Source organism: Peromyscus californicus, unplaced genomic scaffold, assembly GCF_007827085.1.
Source record: "Peromyscus californicus insignis strain IS unplaced genomic scaffold, ASM782708v3 Scaffold_6__1_contigs__length_162567912, whole genome shotgun sequence".
In the NCBI taxonomy this organism is placed as follows: Eukaryota; Metazoa; Chordata; class Mammalia; order Rodentia; family Cricetidae; genus Peromyscus; species Peromyscus californicus.
This window is the reverse complement of record NW_026294584.1, coordinates 12,083,719-12,105,772: the sequence shown is the minus strand read 5'-3', so window position 1 is coordinate 12,105,772 and position 22,054 is coordinate 12,083,719. Positions and strand designations below refer to the sequence as shown.

At 37.5% G+C, this 22,054-nt stretch overlaps 1 protein-coding gene across 1 annotated transcript; it reads right to left on the bottom strand.

Annotated features, from left to right (window-relative positions):
• Positions 1-470: 470 nt before the first annotated feature.
• LOC128098668 (small nuclear ribonucleoprotein G-like) lies at positions 471-749 on the bottom strand. The gene has a single exon (XM_052719982.1). The coding sequence runs from the start codon at positions 747-749 to the stop codon at positions 471-473; it is 279 nt and encodes a 92-aa protein (XP_052575942.1).
• Between the last annotated feature and the right edge of the window lie 21,305 nt (positions 750-22,054).

Here is a 22,054-nt window from a genome sequence, read left to right as displayed (position 1 = left end):
CTTCCAAAATATATTATAATGTGAACAATAAATGAAGACATGTCTATGTGTTTCTTTGACTCTTCACTTTAAAACTTTTGTTTGAAGCCGGGTGGTGGTGGCGCACGCCTTTAATCCCAGCACTTGGGAGGCAGAGCCAGGCGGATCTCTGTGAGTTCGAGGCCAGCCTGGGCTACCAAGTGAGTTCCAGGAGAGGCGCAAAGCTACACAGAGAAACCCTGTCTCGGAAAAAAAAAAATAAAACTTTTGTTTGTCATTTTACTGAAAATGACTTCTATTGTAATGTTAAATAGAAGATTGAAAGTACATATATATGTGTATATTTATATATATATATATATATATACATAATTTCACTATAATTTTTATAGCAACCTTTTATCAGGCTGAAGGGTTTTTTTGAGTATCACAAAGGTTTATATAGCAAAATGTTTCATATGAAAATGTTCATGACTCAATCCACCCCACAGTCAAATAGGCCCTTTGGGGAGAGATGTGGACTCCTGTGCTGAACAGCCATTGTTCAGACTCTGCAAGGCTTCATACATGATGATGCCATTTCCTTGTGTGACCAACATTCCAATGTTATTCTGATGCCCACTAGGTGCCATCTCCACAAACTCATCACTCACAAGATTCATAGAGGGATCAAGGCCAAGTATTCCTTGTTCATGTCTACCACCATTTAACTTCAATGATAAATTCTTATCCATAAATTTCTTCAGTTTAGGAGGGTGAGCCTTGCTCATGATGACTCCTTGGTAGGCTTGGTGTGATAGCAAAGGAGCAGTTATGTTTTCTTATATCTCCTTTTAAAAACTGCTCTAGCAGCTAGGCTGTTTCTTTGTATTTTAACATCTATTGTAAAACAAACACCCCCATAGTTGGACTTCTTGCAAATTTTTAAAAATATTTTGTAGTAATGCTACCACAAATCAAGAAATGCTTTCTACTACAACATTTGCTGAGAGAATTTGGTGTTATTGGTACCGCCAGAGAGTAACAGAATTCACTGTGGAAGTCTGTGAATATTGTTTTAGTTGCACTTAGCAGATGTTGTATTATGATGCTTTTATTTAGATTTATTAATTGTAAAAGTTATGGTTTTTGTTGTGACACTTTCACATATGCATGTAATTACCTTGATCATCATATTTATAGCCTGTAGATGGAAGTTTTCCTGGTCTTGCAGCTGCTTGCTCCAAAGTAAACACACAGAGGCTTGTATTAATTATAAACTGTTTGGTCTATGGCTCAGGCTTCTTGTTAGCTAGCTCTTTCATCTTAAATTAACCCATTTCTACTAATCTATGTGGTGCCATATGGCTTAATCACGTTACCTGTGCTCCATTACATCTTGCTCCCCCAGCAGTACTCAGCTTCTCTCTGACTCCACCTTTCTTCTCCTTGTCTCTCTGCTTGGATTCCCTGTCTGACTCACTTCTGCCTTGCCATAGGCCATAACAGCTTCTTTATTAACCAGTGGTAACAACACATATTCACAGCACACAGAAAGACCATCCCACAGTACTTCTCCTTTTCTGTCTAATCAAAAAGGAAGGTTTCCATTTTAACATAGTAAAATTACATATAACAAAACAATTATCAAGCAAGAATTACAGTTACAATATTTAGTCTGTTTTTATTTGGCAAAATTAAAGAGAATACTCTATCATTTACCTTATCTTTGTGAGTCTAACATTTCATATCTAATTTATCTTTTATCATAACTAAGGAAAACTGTAACTATCTAGTCTTCAACTCCATCAAAGACTCCAGACAGATACTATCTGAGTAAACAGGACATACATTGCAAGCAACTTCCAAAACTCTAGAAATGACAACAGACATCTGGTTGCCTGGCCAGTCACCCAAAGTTCTTTTGTTACATTGGGGCATTCATATTCACCCTATAGGCCTAGAGTATCTGGCAGACTTTTCAGTGAAGCAGGAAATTTGAAGAATTGTTCTGTCTATTTTGGCAAAATTCATCAGTCACTTTCCTCTGTGTCCTGTAGAATGTCTGTCAGTTTCTTCTGTGAAGCAGGAACCTGAAGGACCATCCCACCTTGTTTTGGCAAAGTTCAGTGGTCCCCTTCCTCTGGGTCCTGCATATCTAATTTATACAACATATTGTCAAGCAGTCCAAGCAAGAGCAGTTTCTTACTCAAATGGCCAGTTTTGCCAAGAAGAAGATAAGCTCCATATAGAGTATCTTTGATGTCCATCTTCCTCTTTGAAGTAAATTGGTCTTACCAGGAGCAGACATGTCTCACTGTCCAGAAGAGTCTAAGTTTTAAAAACATATTAAATGCCATATTCTGTAGGTCTTTGAAGTGTTTGAAGATTACCTATCTAATTAAAATATATCTTTATATACCTAGAAAATTTAAATAACCTGACTATAAATTTGATTATCATAGATGACTAATTAATCTGTATTTTTAATTATGCATTATAATCCTAAATGAGTTGAATAAAGACAATACCTTAAACAAGAGTGGAAACATGTATACAATACAACAAAATTGACCTTAAATTTGTATCACTAAACCAAATCCATATCAAAATAATGTATTTTGAGATTAACAGTTGTTTTTTGGATCAAAGTAGATTCAATAATCTATCTTTTTTATCATTTCTGTATCATATCCCCCTTTTTTCTTTCGAGATTATATTTATAATCAACCCTCTTTAAATAAAACATTTATAAGCAGTATTTTGGGAATTTGGCCACAGCTTTTCATACTACTTCCTGATGAGTGGCTTGAAGTTGCCCTGAAGCTGTTCTGGTTGTTGGATCATCTAGGCCATAGATCCCATTGGCGACCTCTCAGGGGAATCTTCCTTGATGGAACCATATTAACCTGGAAGGAATTCACAGCTTCTCATCTTCTATGGAAACAAAAGCAGAACCTCTTTCCAAAGCAACAATTTCTTAGACCCAAATTTTGAAGTCATGATACCTTTAAAATATATGTGTTGGTTTAATTTAGCTTCTCTCATAATCAAATGTCTTTCTGCAGTTAGCTCATTAACAGTCAAAAAATTCAAAGAAAACACAATAATATACATAACCCAGACTTTCTGTGTATGTTCCATCTTTATAGGGCTTATTTCTTTTATTATTACTTTTACTGTCTCTTCAAAGACTTTATTTTTTAAAAACTATTTCTTTATATAACTGCCTATATGCCTTTTCCTCTCTCTTCCAAGCATATGTACATTTTTACAAGCATTGTAAACCATTTAGAATTTTTTTTCCATCTGAATATGTCCTATTGTGTATCTGTAATCCTTTTCTGAACAGGAGAGTTTTTAAATTGTTACGCTGCGAGGCTAAAATTGAAGCTGTAATTTCGGCTGATGGCTCCACTGACTCAGTTTTTCAACATGGTGGAAGTATGTTTACCACCAGCTGTGGGAGCTATGCTCACCACCAACTCTGGGAAGCAGTGGGTCTATGCCTCCACCAAGCAGCATGCAGCCTAGAATCATATAGCAAGCTAAGTCTGCCACATAGCATGCTGTGTGGCTTGGAGACACCTTTGTGTATCATAGCAAGAATCCACCATGCTGTGCTCAAGCTTGAATGCTGTACTGAGGACTGCATGAGAGACATGAACTAGGAAGCTGCTCTTAGCTCCATTTTAGAATCTAATCTTTTTTCTTTTTTTTTTTTAAGCACTTGAGTTTTATGTGGAAATTCTTGCCAAATGTCTGGGTGACAATTGTCAACAGAAGTTTCTTGGTCCCTCCCTGTCCTGTGTGGGTTGAGGGCCAATTGTAGCTGGATGTTTTCCTGTGTACCACCTGGCCTGCAGCAGCTTATAAAATAATCACTTAGAACCTTAATATTAATTACAAACCATTTGGTCTATGGCTCAGGCTTATTGGTAACTAGCTATTACATCTTAAATTAACCCATTTCTATTAATCTATGTATTGCCACATGTCTCCTGGCTTTACCTATGTTCTGTTACATCTTGCTCCCCTGGCAGCTTACACCATCTTGCCCCAACTCTGCCTTTCTTCCCCCTGTATCTCTCTTGGATTTTCCACCTGGCTATATACTTTGTTGCCATAAGCCAAAGCAGTTTCCTTATTAACCAATAGTAGCAGCACATATTCACAGTGTACAGAAAGACCATCCCATACCAATACCCTCTGCAACTCTCACTTATCCCTGCCCTCTTACTTATTAATTTTCTTTAATTTTTAAAGACTTAATAGTAGTATTGTTTGAAAGCTTATGGCATTGTTTCTGAAAATCTTATGTATGTATCTGTGTATGTATATATAATTTAAAATATTTATTAGCACTATCTAATTTCAAATTTTAAAGACCTAATAAGCCTCAAATTTCATGAGAATTAGTTTTGTTCTCCTAATGCTGTCTTGTGTATTTTATTACTACACCACTCACAGTACTTAGGAAATGGAATCAATCCAGTAGTCCATTGGAAGGTGAATGAATAAAGAGAACATGATAAACAAAATGGTTTATATTCACCCAAAAAGAAATGTGGAATCATGATAATTACAGGAAAATAGATGGAATTTAAAATCATTATGTTAAGTGAAATAAGCCAGATTCAGAAAGACAATAGCACCTTTGAAAAACTTGTGAATAACATTTATACAAATAGAGGTGTGTGTGTGTGTGTGTGTGTGTGTGTGTGTGTGTGTGTGTGTGTGTGTGTGTGTGTTACATGTGTCTATGTCCTGAAACTGGGAAATGAACCAGAAACAGGAGATAATGGAGAACATATAACATTAGAGCAGATGTGGGGACAGGCTGGGAGGAGATATCAGTTAAAAGGAATTACAAGTAGGTAAAGTAGGGAAGAGAATACTTCAGAACAGAGCAGTGTGTATGAAAATGCCATGAAAACCCATTACTTTGTATGATTACTTAAAAATTATTGACACAGTGAAGGGAAGTGTGGCTTCCATTTTAGACAGCTGGTAGAACTGTAGCATCTTTCAGTACAGACCCGAGTTACCTGGCAAGACTTAGTCTATGAGTGAGTTTGAGGGATTTTTACTGCCGTGCTTATCCTGTCTCTTCCTCACTGGTGACGTATGTGTCCTTTTGGCTTCAATTTAGGAAAAATTGTAACAGTTTGCAATAGGAATATATTGATATGAGATTGCTTTGTATTGGCATACTCTCAGGGAACAAAACACATCTTTTAGATGAGCCTGGGGCAGCTATATTGTACAGGAAGAGAATATGTAAGTAGTATAAATCTATGATGGCAGATAGAGGTTTATGAAAATATGAGCTTTGTCTAAGAATTTCTTAGCTGGTTTGGATTATTGATGGGGATAGTCTATATACTTTTACTTTTTTATTCCTTAAACAACTTCAGTTTGTATAGTGGTATATAGTAGTTAAGAAGACACTATGCCAGAATTTTTATGTAATCTCCTAACTCTCCATCAACATCTTAATAAATAGCAGAAGTGTAATTTTACAAACATAAAATTTGAAAGAAAATACTGACTTATATAACATGGAAGAATTTGCATTTTAATTAGCTTTTTTCTTTCTTATACAAACCATATTCTAGTAAGAAATATATCTAACAAAATTCCACTTTTAAAAGCTAATTTAATTTTTCTTCCTGTCTGTCTCTTTCTCTCTTTTCTCTCCTTTTTTGATTACTTGAAATTATGATTGATGAGCAGAATAGGATATTTATCAGATCTGGATCCCTTCTTTCTCTGTCTCAACTGTCTCACAGTTGTATGGCAGGTAGTTCTAGCTGCCCTTACATCACCAAATCTTCACTTATGACCCATCTCATCACCTCTAACAAGATATTCTTTCTTCCTTGGTTGAACTACCATTCTCTTTTTCCCTGGTTATAGCAGCCATCTTTCAGTTATAAACATAGCAACTTTGTATTTACAGTAGATCTCATCAGTCTTCTCCACTGGCTCCATGTTTCAGAGTGCCATTCTATTCCCTATAGCCATTTCTTGGGCCCTCAGGCTAGAGTCACATCTCTAACCTTATCCATTTCTTGTTTATGTTCTTGTTCATTATCCCTGGGTTATGGGTATTTTTCATCTCCCTCTGACATGATCCTTTTGAACCTAAATCTGGACTTCTGGACCAGCTTTTCTCGGATGTCTTTGTGAGTACTTATCCAAACTTTTTAAGATTTATTTAATATTGCTTCCTTTTTTCTTTTTTCCCTTTTATTAAAAATAGATTCTTTTCTCATACAATATATCCTGATTATAGTTTCCCCTCCCTCTACTCCTCACAGTTCCTCCCCACCTCCCCTCCACTCCAGACCCACTCCCTTTCTGTCTCTCATTAGAAAAGAACAGGCTTCAAAGAAACAACAACAAAACAATATATATATATATATATATATATATATATATATATATTAACATGAAACAGAAACTACTTTAGAGAAGTTGGACACAGCAACCCAACAGGAGGACAAGAATCCCAAGAACAGGCACAAGAGTCAAAGACCCACTTGTTCTCACAGTCAGGAGTCTCTTAAAAATACAAAGCTAATAGCTATAATACATACTCAGAGGATGTGGAGCAGACCCCTGTAGGCCCTGTGCTTGCTGCTTCATTCTCTGTGAGCTCACATGCACCCTGATTAGTTGATTCAGAGGCCTTGTTCTCTTGTCCTCCATCCCCTCTGGCTCTTACAATCTTTCTGTCTACTCTTCTGTGCAATTCCCTGAGCTCTGAGGCAAGGGATTTGATGATCTACTATTTAGAATTTATCCTTGTAACTTCTGGCTGTGGATCTCTGTATCTTTTCCCATCTGCTGCTGGAGAAATCCTCTCTGATGACCGGATAAGGCACCGTTCTACGTGTATAGCAGAATATCATCAGTAGTCCAAGAGTCATTTTATTGATACTTTTTTAAAGACACATTGGCACAGGAGATGTCTTTCTGAATAGGACACTGATAACTCAGACTATCAACAATTAGTAGGTGAGACCTCATGAAACTGAAAAGCTTCTGTAAAGCAAAAGACATCATCAACTGAACAAAGCGGCAGCCTATAGAATGAGGAAAGAATTTTACCAACTCCACATCCCATAGAGAACTAATATCCCAAACATAAATGAACTTGAGAAATTAGATATCCCAAAACCAAATAATCTAATTAAAAATGGAGTGTAAATCTAAACAGAGAATTTTCCATATAGAGAACTCAAATTCTTATGAAATACTTAAAGAAATTTTCAACATCCTTAGCTATCAAGGAAATATAAATGAAAACTACCTTGAGATTCCATCTTACACTTGTCAGAATGGTTAAGATCAAAAACATAAATGACAGCTTAGGCTAGAGAGAATGGGGAACACTCCTCTATTGCTGGTGGGAGTGTAAACTTGTACAGCCACTTTGGAAATCAATATAGCAGTTACTCAGAAAGTTGGGAATCGATTTACCTCAAGACCCAGCTATACCACTTTGGGCGTATTCCCAAAGGATGCTTGCTCCGTTCTACCACAGGGACACTTTCTCAAACATGTTCATTGCAGGTTTATTCATAATAGCCAGAAACAAGAAACAAACTAGATGTCCGTCAACCAAAGAATGGATAAAGAAAATGTGGTACACTTATACAATGGAGTATTATTTAGATGTTAAAAACAATTACATCATGAAATTTGCCAGCAAATGGATGGAACTAGAAAAAAAAAGCATCTCAAATGAGATAACCCAGACCCTGAAAGATAAATATGGTATGTATTGTTTATAAGTGGTTATTAGCCATTAAGAATATGATAAGCAAGCTACAATCTTTAGATCCGGAGAAGTTAGGCAAAGAGGAGGGGTCTAGGGGAAATGCATGGATCTCCTTGGGAGGGAGAAATAGAATGGATTTTATGGGAGGAAGGGAGAAGGGAGATAGGAGGGAAGATGGGGGGATGGGATGGAGGGAGAGAGTGAGGAGGACAATGGCTCAAACTGGGCTGGAACTGGGAGTCATTTTGGAGGTAGTGTGGAAATCTAGTGCAGTGGAAATTTCCTGGAATGTATGAAGGTGATCCTAATGAGGACTCCTAGTAATGTGGGATAGTGAATCTCAACTGGCCATCTCTTGTCACCAAAGGAGGCTTCCACTCCCAAGACTGGTTGAATTCAATTGAGTTGTTGTTCAAGGGGGTCCCATGGAAATTTATGAACAACCCAGGCAGTTGCCAAGACAGTGGGTTGCTCTCCAAAAATTGACAGCAGGGCCCTGTTGCTGACAACCACACCCACATAACTTGTTGAACGTGGAGAAGTTTAGCTGTTGCCTATATGGGGCCCATGTTTTAGTCCTTTTGGTCCGGGAAGTTACTCTGCAGGCTACCAAAAGAGAAACATGGAAACCAACCCAGCCAGAAAACCTTTGACCTACAATCTGTTCTGTCTACAAAATATGCTAAGACAATAGTGGCACATATCATATGGGAATAGGTAACCAATGTCTGAATTTTCTTAAGGCCCACTCCATGAGAAAGAACCCATACCTGACTTTGCTTGGGTAACCAAGAACCAGAGACTGAATAGCCCAGAGACCTAGGATAAAATCCAATACTTCTGGTCTTAATGATGCTTCCTATTGAATCTTTCCTGACCACGTTTTATAAAATTAGAATCCAAAATTTTCCTATCATGTTTTTAAAATTCTTTCCATAATACACATTGCATTTTAATATACTATGTAATTTACTTTCATTATTTTATTTATTATCTGTCTATCTACAATATTTTCTTTTCCTTTTACTTTTTTTTTGGGGGGTGGTGGTGGTGGTGGTGGTTTTAAGACAGGATTTCTCTGTGTAACAGCCTTGGCTTCCCTGGAACTCACTTTGCAGGCCAGGCTGGCCTCAAACTCACAGAGATATGCATGCCTCTGCCTCCTGAGTGCTGAGATTAAAGGCATGTGCCACCATGCCAGTAAAATTATTCTGTTTTACTAATATGTGAGCACGCATGCACACATGTGTATGTGGTGTGGCATGCACATGAGTGCACACCCATGAACAGGCATGTGGAGGCCTCCTCTTTTGCTCTCTGCCTTACTGCCTTGAGAAGGGTTCTTTTACCAAATGTAAGCTCCTGATTTTGGCTAGCCTGGCTGTCCAGTGAGCTGTAAGGATTTGCCTGTCTCTGTTTAGGCACATGCATCTCTGCCCACCTTTGTCGGTGGGTGCTGGGGATGTAAACTCAGGTCTGCATGTCTCCCCTCTTGTAGAAGAAGTGTTCTTACCCACTGAGCCATCATCTCTCCAGTTAATGCTGACAAACACAGTCTGTAAAATAACAATGGACTGGGAAAATGTCTCCTTTTGCAGATGGTCAGCTAAACACTGGATCTCATAGAAACAACTAAATGCTTTATTGCTTTGTCTTTCATTAAACAGAAAAGAAAGGAACTAAAATCCCCAAATCTTCTTATGTTTATCTTGGATTATAGCTGACAGCACATCTTATTTCCAACACATTCCACTATATTTTAGTTTTTGCTTAAGAAAAGGGGATGAGAGAAAAGGGTGTTCTTTATGAGACCCAGAGAGAATTTAGTCACGTTAGTGATAAAGTTGTAGAAGCAAAGGCATTCCCTTGACAGTCCAGTAGATTCTGTTGGGAGAAAACACATGGAAATCAAAGCCATCCATCTTTGCTATCACAAGATGCACCACACGATGCTGAGAATTATCTCTGGTCAGAATGCTAAAGATGTGTTTCTGGAAGCAAATGGTATTGCTTTCTGTTCCTGAGCAAAGCTACTTGACTAAGCTAACCTGTCAGTTACAGAATCAACTAGGCAGAGGAAAGCTGCAGACCACTCATGTTCTCATTTAAAACATGCCTCCTTTTGAAATGTTTAGTGAAACTATATTCAAAGAATTTGTCTCTAAACTGGCTATCTTAAACTGTGAGTCTTAAGCAAGCTTCAATGGTTTTTAACTTTGTAGAGGGTGGTACCTAACTCATCTTTGAAAATGAAGAAGACCTGCTTTAGGACACCTTTAGTACAATATTGTGATATCAAGGTCTCTATTGTACAACCACTTCCTTATGCCGCTAAGCAAGTGCTAAGCACTGCTGATCTAGCGCTTCATGCAGCAGCCTTATTTAGATGCTTCTCACTCTTAACAATTGTCATTGGATTTTCATACTTTAGAGCAAATTAAGGTTTCTTTTTAATCTAACCTCTGATTTCCACAATTTTGAAAAAAACTCACAGGTGAAATATTCCTACAATCCCAGCATCTCCTGAGATACTTCTTAAGACATGATTTTACATTGTTTCATATCACTAAAATGCCTGGGCAGATTGACTTTTCAATGTCCATGTCATTTATTTATTACTAAATCACTGTATTCCTTTCTAAAGTTGATCTTAATATTGTCTGGAAAGCAACTGTGTACCTATATTTTTCCCCATTTAATAGCTGGTCTGAGCATATTTCTCATCTCCACTGAATCTTCATAATAAATATCGCCCCAGGGTTTTGAATGGACAGTAGAGTAGGGTATAGTTTGTTTGTAGAGCACTTGCCCACAAGTCTGAGGCTGTAAGCTCAATCTCTAGTACTGTACACAAACAAACAAACAAATTTAGGGCTGGAGAGATGGCTTGGTGAGTAAGAGTGCCTATTGCATAGGAATGAGGACATGTGTTTGAGTCCTACCACCCAAGTAAAAAACTGGCTGTGGCTGTGCACGTACCTGTAGCTTGAGTAATGTAGTATGTTGAGGCCCGAGGAGTGCTGACTACTGGCCTAATTTAAGTTTCAGTGACAGATTCTAACTCAGAAAAATGATGTGCAGAGTAATCGAAAAGGACAGTTGATGTTCTCTGTCTTCCATGTAAATGCACAAAGTTGATGTGCCTGAGTACCCATGTATGTATACCATGCACACACACACAGACACATGCTGACCACTGACACGTACACACATAGACACACGCACATAACATTTTTCGGGAATATCTACTTATTTACCTATTTATTGTGCATATGTACATGTGTGTGAATACAAGCATGCGTGTGGAGGTCTGAGAAGAACTTGAGGGGTCCAGCTGCCTTCTCCCTCGCTGATGCAGAGCCCCTCTTGCTTCTGCCGCCAGCTGCTGCTGTAGTCTGGCTGCCCTGCTAGCTTTCTGACGACTCCCTTATCTCTGCCTCCCATCTCACCATAGAGGAGCTGAGAGTCCAGCAAATGCCACCGCACCCAGCTCGCCTTCTCCCTTTCCCTCCCCTGCTCCCCCTCACCCTGAGTCATTTCTTTTCCACAGGTGTTTAGAGGATCAAACTACAACTGTAAGGCTTGAGTACATAGCATTTTTAGCATTTGAATTCACTGAGATTCCTCCTTTGGTCCTGACATATTCTTTAAAACACAGCTTTCTCCATTGTACATATTTTTAAATTAAAGCGTAATTTAGTCACCAGAGAATTGGTGGAATGGGGTGAGAGAAGAAATGAAGTTTCAGTTAGCAATTCTACCTCTGCTCTCCTCAGCCGGTTATCTACTGCAGAGAGCAAAGATGGCAGACAGTGACTGCTGGAAGTAGATGTTTAGGCACATTTAAATATAGTGGCATTAATTTGTAAGTGTGACTTTCATTAGTGATGTTGACTTTCAGGTAGAACTAGGCAGCTGTGGGGGTGGTGTTCTGACTGCAATCAGTAAAACACAAGTAAAGTGTAATTTCATGTCAGATCAATGTATAATAGAACAAAGACATTTTATGAATTATGTGAAAATATATTAATATGAATTTACTCAATGTTCAGTTGTCTAAGATCACATATATTTGAATTCCTAGGAACAGAGCTTAGCATTTATGTTAATTTCTAGACTGATTAATTCTTGTCTATCCACACCTCCTTTTTTATTAAATATAAAAATACAGTTTTTAAAAATCATATTTGAAGAAAAAGACCTATTGCAGTTTTTTTAAATTTTTTGTCTTGGTTCTTATTTTAGTAATCCCCAAAGGCATTAACAGAACTCTAAAAATATACACATATTTATTAAAGTCAAGTTATACATGTTTTATCATATTCTTCAGCTTATAAAGAACCTGGTGTATTGTGATACATTGCATTAATTTATTAAAAGTTAATGAGAAATAGCGTGATAACATTTTATATTTATAAAGTACAAACAAGATGTAATTATTTCATATCTTCATACTTCAAGCTTGATCTGACAGTTTTAGTTGCCTTCCTTGGTATTTATTTTCTATACATTCCCCCTCCAATAGATTTTATAATAGTGTATGTGCAGATGCAACTCTCTCCAGATTAGTGTGGTGGTTTGTCCTATGACCTCAGCTTTCTGATTTATGCAGGAAAAGTTATCGATTTTCAAATTGTCTAGATTTTCTCCCATCCTGGCTTGATGTCAGCTGACTGATTTTTCTTTTCATTATGAAGTATAGTTTCTTGCTTATTTGCAAGCCTCATAATTTTTATTGTAGACAAGACATTGTACGTTTTTCCAGTTTGCTAGTTGGGTATGATTGTCGTCCTTTAAATAGTTTTCAGTGTTCATCTTACTCTTGAGTTTCTTCTGGGATATCACTTGGCTATTTCAAAGTAGTTTGATGTGTCTGGGTCTTGTATTTCAGAGTTTTTAAAGAAGCACACAGTAGTGTGTATTATAGACTTAATTATCACTACCACTAAAACAAGACGTTCCTGTGTAGTTTCCCCCATGTCAATAATTTGGTCTGGCTAGTGAATGAGGTCTATTTCTGGATTGTTACCCTCCCTTGCATCCTGGTTTTGTAATGTTTTCATGTGGTTACTCATTATGTATCTGACTCATACAGTTTGCTTATCCACATGAGCTGAGCAGTTTTTAGCTGAATAATCAGATGAAGTCCTTTGAAGAATACCATGGCTCTCTATCCCCTTGCTCTCTGGCTCTCCTTGGGAGCGCTACCTACTTTGGTCTCCATGTCTCTGTTACTCTCTGCTTCATTCCTTGGAGGTAGGTTCTCTCATTGAATCTGGAGCTTGCTGTTTTAGATGATCATGCTGACCAGCATTAATCCTGTCTCTGTCCCCTATAGCGTTAAGGTTACCGGTATGTGGCCTTGCCTGGCTTTTTATGTAGGTTCTCAGGATCTAAACTTAGGTCCTTATCCTTTCACAAGATGTGCTCTTATTCACTGAACCATCTTAACAGACCTATACATTTGCATAACTTCTGCAATACCTATAACACAGTATTCAGTATAGAGCTGGTCCTGAAAAAAACAAAACAAAAACAAAAACAATTGGATGTGAAGAGCTGCCCAGCCTGACTTTGTTTGCATCAGTGACTACTGTAGAACTTCAAATGTAGTGACTATGTTTCAGGGTAGAAACTTGGGCCTGGGTTTCTTATCACAAAGGTCACATACAAAGGTATTCCTACAAATGAATGTTTGATCATTCAACAGAGACTGGAATTTATCTATTGAAATATTAGCCAATCCTGTGTAGTAAGGTGGTTTCCTCAAACCTCTTCAGTGCATTTTAGAGGGAGCAGATAATTGACTTCATGTGAATGGCACATAATGTAGGCATGCATATGAGTTTTCTTGATTTTGTTATTTCAGTTAGGACCACTATGAGAAGGCTTAGACATTGAATGCTTTACCTTATCCTTAAGAGTCTGACATATCTCACTTTAGATCCAGTGTGTCACTTTACAATGAAGGTCTGGCAAGTTCCTATGACCGTATCTACATTATTCACAACATTAGGCATGGTGAAATAGTGGGAAGATTTGTTAAATCTATCTGGGGTACTGTGTTTAGGAATTTTCATGGACTAATGGTACTGTGCTTGCAATAGGTAGAACATGTAGGTCCAGGTAACAAGGATTGAAGTCTATCTTATTTCCAGTCTTTCATAGACATATTTAGGACATTTGTTATTCATATCTTGGTAACTTCGTCATCAGGATGACAAAAGATTCTGATTCCAGAGAAAATATGCATTTACAAACTGGCGTAGAAATTAGTTTGTCTTCTTTAGTTATTATGGTAAAAAAATGGGGAAAAGATGTCTGCCTATAATGCTAATGTTTGTAATTCAAACTCCAGTTAATAACTATTCATCTAGATGTCACATTAGTATTTACACTATAATCCATTGGGACATGCTGTTTTAAAAACTGATTCCAGAAGAAATGAAAAGTTCAGATATTACCACACATAAAAAAAGAGTTTTACTTTTCATTTAAAAGATTTTTGATTAGGTTGGAAATAAAGAATAATGTTGCTTCTTAGCTTATATGAATGACATTTTTACAACTATAAAGTTTTGACAAAAACATTTGAATCATACAAACTACACTTATTTTATAAAACTGTTGTTGGCAAAAGAGTAATGAGTCATGTATCACTTTAATTTCCTTAATTCTCTTTGAGTAAGTGGGGTTAATTTAATTGTCTCTGGAGGAATATATGTCCACATGTCAAGTTAGATTAATAATCTTATGACAGCTCTTCTTATCTTTCTATATCTCAATGATTGTGAAACAAGGAAATCATTCCTGAATAAACAGTCCTTTAACTCTCCTTGTTCTCGCTCCCTCTTTCTTTCTCTCATGTTCACTCTCTCTCATTCTCTCTGTCTCTGTCTCTGTCTCTCTCATATATAGAGATATATAAGATATGTATATCTTACTGCTTGAGGATTTTTGGCATTTGTCGATGGTCTGTGGACAAATAATCAAATGGATAACATAATTTAAGTGAAAATTTGAAAAGGCCAAGCAGTTTTTATCCTTACTCATCTTCTCAGGATCAGAAGTGAAATAAAGTTGTCAACACTTACTTTCAAAAGTATTGACTTAGAGACTGCAGGTGCTGATCAATGCAGGGTGGAAACTTTGAATGTGTAAAGCTTGGGATTTGATCTTCAGTCAGTACCACAAAACAAAGATAAACACAGAAAGTAAAAGTAGCAGATAGGAAAATAAAAAACAAACCAACAAAAACAAAACCAACAAAAACACAAAGAAAAAATAACATCTACTAACTTTAGTTTAAGACAGAAAAAGATTTATTAATTTTAAAGCACATTTTGAGATATATATGACATAAAATAAAGCTTTAAGGCTTCTAATTTTTCCTAGTAAATATTCTGATGGGTATGATGCTAATTAAAATAGATGTACACACACTTGGGGAGCAGATGCAAGAGGATCCCCATGAGTTCCTGGCCTGGTTGATCTACATAGTGATCTGCAGGTCACCCAAGGTTACCTAGTGAGACCCTGTCACAAAAAGAAAGAAAGAAAGAAAGAAAGAAAGAAAGAAAGAAAAAGAAAGAAAGAAAGAAAGAAAGAAAGAAAGAAAGAAAGAAAGAAAGAAAGAAAGAAACAAAGAAACAAAGAAAGAAAAGGCTGAACTTGGTGGTAAATGTTCGTATCCTAGTGCTGAGGTGGAGGAGACAGGCATATGCATGGAGCTCATTGGACAACCAGGCAAGCCTAGACCACTTTTGTATTGTTCATATGGTGATGTATTGATCACTTTGTAATCACTAGTTCTTATCTAATCTTTTATCAAAATGCTTAATTTCTATCTATAATTCTGACAGTGACTCCATAAATGTGTACCTGCACACACAAACATACATACATACAGATATACACAGATAAAAAAAAAAGATGTTAAAGTGATCAAGTAAAACATGTAAAGAAATAAAAGTCAAGTAGTCATTTAAATTCAGAACCTACAGAAAGAAGGTACAATCTTTTGTTTAGCCTTTATTGTGGTCTGGAAATGTTTCCTCAATGTTAATATATTGCAAACTGTATCTGTAAATTTTCTCAGTGGTGTTTGCAGTTGGCTATTTGGAAGGCAGTTAGGACTAGAAATTTGTGGCTAGAATCCCTATCATGAAATTAGTGGATTTGTGAGAAGAGGGGAAAGAACCTTGCCTAGTCCTCTGCCCAGGAGGCACATCTGCCATGTTCTAGTGCAGCAAGAAGTTTCCTCACTTGATGTTGGTCAGTGTAGGTGACATCTTCTTGAACCTCCCAGTCTCAACAATATTGTCAAACCATCTCATATTTGTTGCAAATTACCTACTGTAATAACATGCCATAGCAATGGGAAATTGATGGGCCGTGTTGTAGGTAAGAACACATTCTCCCCATCCCATGTTTTCAAAGGAAGTGAGAAGGGGTTTCATTTCTACTTTTTTTTTTTTTGGATAAGGAAACATTCCCAGGATCTGACAGCTCCTTTTTCTACTGCATCACACTGCAGAGAAGGTGCTTACTATTCTGGGCAGTGAGTAAGGAGAAGGAGCAGAGGTGCCTACTGTGTCTAATTACAGTCATCTTTATACACATCTGCCCATTGAAAGGGTTTTCTACTCAGTTTTCTGCCTTAAGGTAAAATGCCTTACTGTGCAGAGTGATATGGATTGTATTAGATTGTGTTGGAACTGAGGATATGACTCAAAGGTAAAATACTAGTCAGCCTGTCATGACCACTACACCTGTCATTTTTATCTATGATTTCTATATTCTCCATTATCCACAAACTTGAAAAGAAATAGCATATTGCTTATTGACATAGATCTTCAGTTGGTAGCACCCTTCACTGTCATACTGAGAAATGCACTTGCTACATCTAATAAATGAATGCTATAACATTGATTAATTACATAACATGTGCACTTAAATCACTGTTTTAATGTGATTTGAGGATAGAGTTTGTTTGCTTATATTGATAGGGTCAATTGATTTCAGTGCATTTGAGGACCTGTGATATAATCTATTAAATCAATATACAATAAAATGAGTAAAATAGAGAAAAAAATACTCATTGTGAATGGAAAACACTGTGGTAATATGACTCAACCTTAAAGGGTCAGCAGTGTCATTCTTACAATCAGACCATGCATCACTGCTTTGTTACTTCTAAACCTATCTCAGCACAGAAAATAAATGCCCTGATTTCTTGAACTTTCTTTAGCCTTTGAAGAGGAGGGTGAACTTTATATCAATTTAATATCCAAATAGTTGACTATGTATTCTTGTATTTTCTTCTTTCCACTGTTTATGACAAGGATATTATCACAGAATGACAAATCTCATAATAGATTATTATTAATTATGAAGTTTGAATTATCTAAAATATATGTTCAAGGCCAAGAGATAAACTTTATTTACAGTATAAATTAAACTTTTTTTCCCCAGTCCCAAATTTAACTCTTATAGCTATGGTTTTTTAAGCTCCTGGATAATTAATTTAGAGTTTGATATGAAAGAAAATATGTATAAAATTGAACAAGCAGTTTTAGGAATTATTGAATAATTGTAGTAGGAGAGACAGCAGCAGCAGCGTATGCAGCAGTCAATCTATTATTAATACTTTCTATACACTACAGGGGACTCTAATCTTTATGGTAACATCAGAACATCACAGGGAATGATGGCATCCTTGAAGAAAATAGAGTCACTCTAGGGGCATTTGAAGCCTCCCACGAAAACCTGGGTACTGTGGATGACTGATTGATAAATAAAACGCTGATTGGCCAGTAGCCAGGCAGGAAGTATAGGCAGGACAAAGAGGGAGGAGAATTCTGGGAAGTGGAAGGCTGAGGCAGGAGATGCTGCCAGCCACCTGTGATGAGAAGCGTGTTAAGATACCAGTAAGCCACGAGCCATGTGTCAACTTATAGATTAACAGAAATAGGTTAATTTAAGATATAAGAACAGTTAGCTAGAAGCCTGAGCCATTAGGCCGTACAGTTTATATCTCTATATGTTTGATTGGGTCCGAGCGACTGAGGGACTGGCGGGTGAGAGAGATTTGTCCTGACCATGGGCCAGGCAGGACCAGGAAAACATCAGCTACAACAGGGTTAAGTGAAAGAATTGTGGAATTGCTTCTAAGCATATGCGAAACATGCCCTGAAGACCTAGTAAGCATCTGTTGGCAGAGACCCTGGCAATAGGGGTCTAAGGAAAGGAACAGGCATGGTTTGCTCTAATGCTGGTAAAATGAGGAAATAAGCATGTGAATGAAAGTGGTAGAAAAAGCTTCAGAGGCAAAACAAACAGTGCATCCCATTAAGTGAAAATGGATATTCCAAAGTGGATGGGGGAAAGTCCATGATGCCTTGACCCCACGTAAAGAAATATAGGCGACTGAGGAAAGCTGGGAGTGGGTGAGGTTGACTCTCCCAGGGAAAAGCTCTCCAATATCTATGTATGTATATATTACATGTATGCAATAACAATTAGTGAAAAAGGAGGCTGTGAATTTAAAGGAGAGTGAGGAAGGGTATACAGCATGGTTTGGAGGGCAAAAGAGTTGTAATTATATTATAATCTCAAAATTTTGGGGTTACCTCTCTTTGATTGAGAGCTGGAGATGTAAACTGAGTTGAGGATTTCAAACAAGCTGTTTTAGCCTCTCAGGTCCCCAGCTTCCTTTTTTGGTTTCCTTTGTAAAAATGTTGCTTATTTTTATGAAAAAGTCAAAGGGAACTTCATTATATATTTTTGCTCATTGGTATTCCATACCAAACAGATAATCACCATTTTGGTGACACCTGGCCAGAGCTCTAGGCATCTGCTGCCTTTTATGGTGCTCTCCAGATTTCTCTCAAATTTTATTTCAATATACTATGTAGCACAGATTCAAATAATCACATCTGAGACTTAAGCTCTAACTAACCCCCTGTATAGTATAATACATGAGTGGATTAGAAGTTAAGTTATATATTCATTGTATATCATATGTCACACATATAGTGCTGTGGGATGTCTTTCTGTATGCTGTGAATATGTGTGGCTCCCGCTGGATAGTAAATACAGCTGATTTGGCCTATGGCAAGGAAGCTTACAGCCAGGTGGGAAATCCAAGCTGCTGTTTAAGGGCCAGGCCACTACCAGAGCCATGGCAATCCAAGTGACCTGCATGCCACTCGTGGCCATGATGTTATCTGGGCCCAGGCTGCTGCCGAGGGCCATGTCTGTGTCCATGGCCTTACAGTATCCAGGGTCTGAGTTGATGTCCATGGCTCCTGTTATAACCAAAGGCTAGGCAGATGCCTAGGGTCTGGTCAGCCACATGAGACACGTTGATGTCCAAGGGACATGCTGCCACTAGGACCATACTGATCTGGGTGACTGCACTGCCAGTGGGGCCATGGTGAGGTCCAGGCCGAGCTGCTGCCAAGGGCCAAGTCTGGGCCTGTGGTCCTGCAGCAGCTGGGGTCTGAGTTGATGTCCACGGCTTGTGTGACCACAGGGAGCCATTGAGACCATGCTGTGTTGAAATCTGAGGGCTGTGCTTAGCTTGTCCCTCTCTAGATACTACAGCCTGAGAGCTGGCCTCGCCTCCTCATGGGAGAGCTGGCCCCCAACTCAGGAAAAAATGGTCTCACCCCTCACCATGGACATGGGAGAACTGGCCCAATTGGCATGGACCTAGGAGAGTTGGTTCTGCCCCTCACCTGACAGTACCAGTGGCTAGGAATGTCCATCCAACTACCATCCAGACCCACATCCTCAGGCTTGGGTTGGCCCACCTTAACATCTACCCCATCTATGACCTGCTGGAGCATGTAAAGGGACTGGTCCTACAGAACAATAGCTAGATAGCTAGATATCTGAGAGGAGTTTCAGTGAGGGTCCAGTGATGATGGTGTGCTGGAGGCCAGAGGCCTTGAACCAGACCAATGACTCATTGAAATGAATATTTGTGCATGAGGCAGATGGGACAAAAGGACATACTGTGTGACACACTCCAGCTCCAGATGCCATTAGGATGAATGCAGAGGTGCTGGAAAGACATGAAAGATGGAGGAGTGAGGTGATTTGTTTTGTTTTGTTTTTAATTAATTTGTGTGGGGGGGTTCTTTGGGAGGGATGCTACAGGGGTGAGGGCTAGATATCGGATATGGAGGGAATGGGAGGTAAGTAGAACTGGGGGTATATGATGTGAAATTCATATATACATATGTATGAATACTGGCACAATACTTTGGGTAGATCATAATAATGAGTTATTTCATGGTATCTCTGGTTACTCTGTTCTCATTAGTTGAGCTGCTTGGCTTTATTTAGGTGTACTTTTCTAAAACTTTTTATTCAAAAATATTGGAGTTTTTAATTGATGCAACGCAACTATACATAATCATGAGGTGCACTGTGATATTTCAGTGCATGTTTTCAGTGTGTGATGACCTATTCAGTGTACGTGGCAAATCTATCACCTCCAAAACTAGTTCTTTGCTTTGGAATATTCAGATTTTCTCCTGTGCCTATTTTCAATACACATTAACTTTTTGTTAGCTATAGTATTCTTACTGTTCTATAGAGGATTAGAATTTATTTTTCCCCATTTAAGTACAATTTTGTGTTCATTAACCAACCTCCTTCCATTCTCTATTCTTTCCAATCTCTGAGAACAAAATCCTACTGTATTTCTTTGAGATAATCCTTTTTAACTCCTATACATAAATGAGAAGATAGGGTATTATGTTTGTCTTTCTGTGATAGGCTAATTCACTTGATGAACTTCCCTCTATGATCATGCTTGTTGCTGAATGTAGGAGTTTATTCTTTTGTCACTTTGGAATATTTCATTGTGTGGTTTTATACAATCATCTACTGGGTTGATTGCATACTTTGACAATAAATGCCGAAATACAAATGTCTCTTCCACATAGTAGGTCCCTTTTCTTTGGGTATACACTTAATATTGGAATTCTGGATCACAAAGTAGTTTTATGTTTATTTTTATTGTAACTTCTAGACTTTTCCATAATGACTGTACTAATTTGCATTATTGCATATAAACATTTTATTGTACATTCCAGGCAAGTACTGTATATTGAGTTACTAGCTTAGCCATTAGTTGTTTGAGACAAAGTCTCTCTTTGAAGCCCAGGATGGTCTTGAATGAATGATTTATTTCCTTCTGCTTTCTGGGAACTAGGATTATGAACATGTGCCATCATGCCCAGACATTTTCTGCCCTCTGATAATAACCAGTCTTATTGAATAGAAATTATATATTATTATGGTTTTGATATATACTTATATGATTGTTTATGATGATAAGAATTTATCACAAACCTTTTGACCATTTGTACTGATAGACAACTGATCTTTCTACAAAGGTACAAAGAAAATACATTGGAAAGAGAATAATCTCTCACAAATGTTGATGTGAAAACTACATATCTATATGTAAAGAATGAAATTATTTTTCTTTCTACTATATTAACAGTTGACAAGTAAATAATGAATTAAAACAAATGTAAGACACAACCCATAAAACTACTAGAAGAAAACTATTAAAAGGAAATGTGTTAGGCAATTGTCGTGGACTAAGTTTTCTTTGTGGATCCTAAAAGCATACATAAAAACAGTTACAAACTAAAACATTTTCAAACTAAAACCTAATTCATGGCAAAAATAAATGACTACCAGAATACAGAGACAACCTTTGGAACAGCTGAAGATTGGATTGTCCAAACTATTCTGATAAGTTATTAATATCAAGACTATGCAAGGAATGTAAGCAACCTCACAGCAAAAATCAAATCATCTGATTTAAAACTGGCAAATGACCTAATGAATCTATTTCATTGTCATGCAGCACATCACCACGACGTTGAGATTTAAAGCTACACACTTCGTTGCATCATTGTTTTAGTGCACTAAGTGTCTGGGTACACCTTAGCCTTCTGTTCCTCTTCTCAGTCTCTCACCAGTTTGTGACTGAGGAATTAGATAGGGGTAAGCCTCCTGTGGAGGCTCAACAGAGGAATTATGGGCTTAAGATTTTTTTGATTGGAGAAAATTTGCTTTATTGAGTGCATTGAAATGAAGTCTTTCATCTTTATCTGATTCTTGGTTGGAGGTCACCCTTGGCTTACTCCTGAATTGGTCTTCTAAATACTGCAGGTTGCTTCATGAAAGCCTGTCAGCTTTTGTGTAAAAAGTTTAAAAAAAGAATTGGATATTCCAAAGCAGTAGAGTCAGAGATCAAGAATAAAGGTAATTTTATAT

What these genes read in the sequence shown, in the direction of transcription:
- LOC128098668 (XM_052719982.1), bottom strand. Translation starts at nt 749, where the DNA reads ATGAGCAAGGCTCACCCTCCTAAACTGAAGAAATTTATGGATAAGAAT.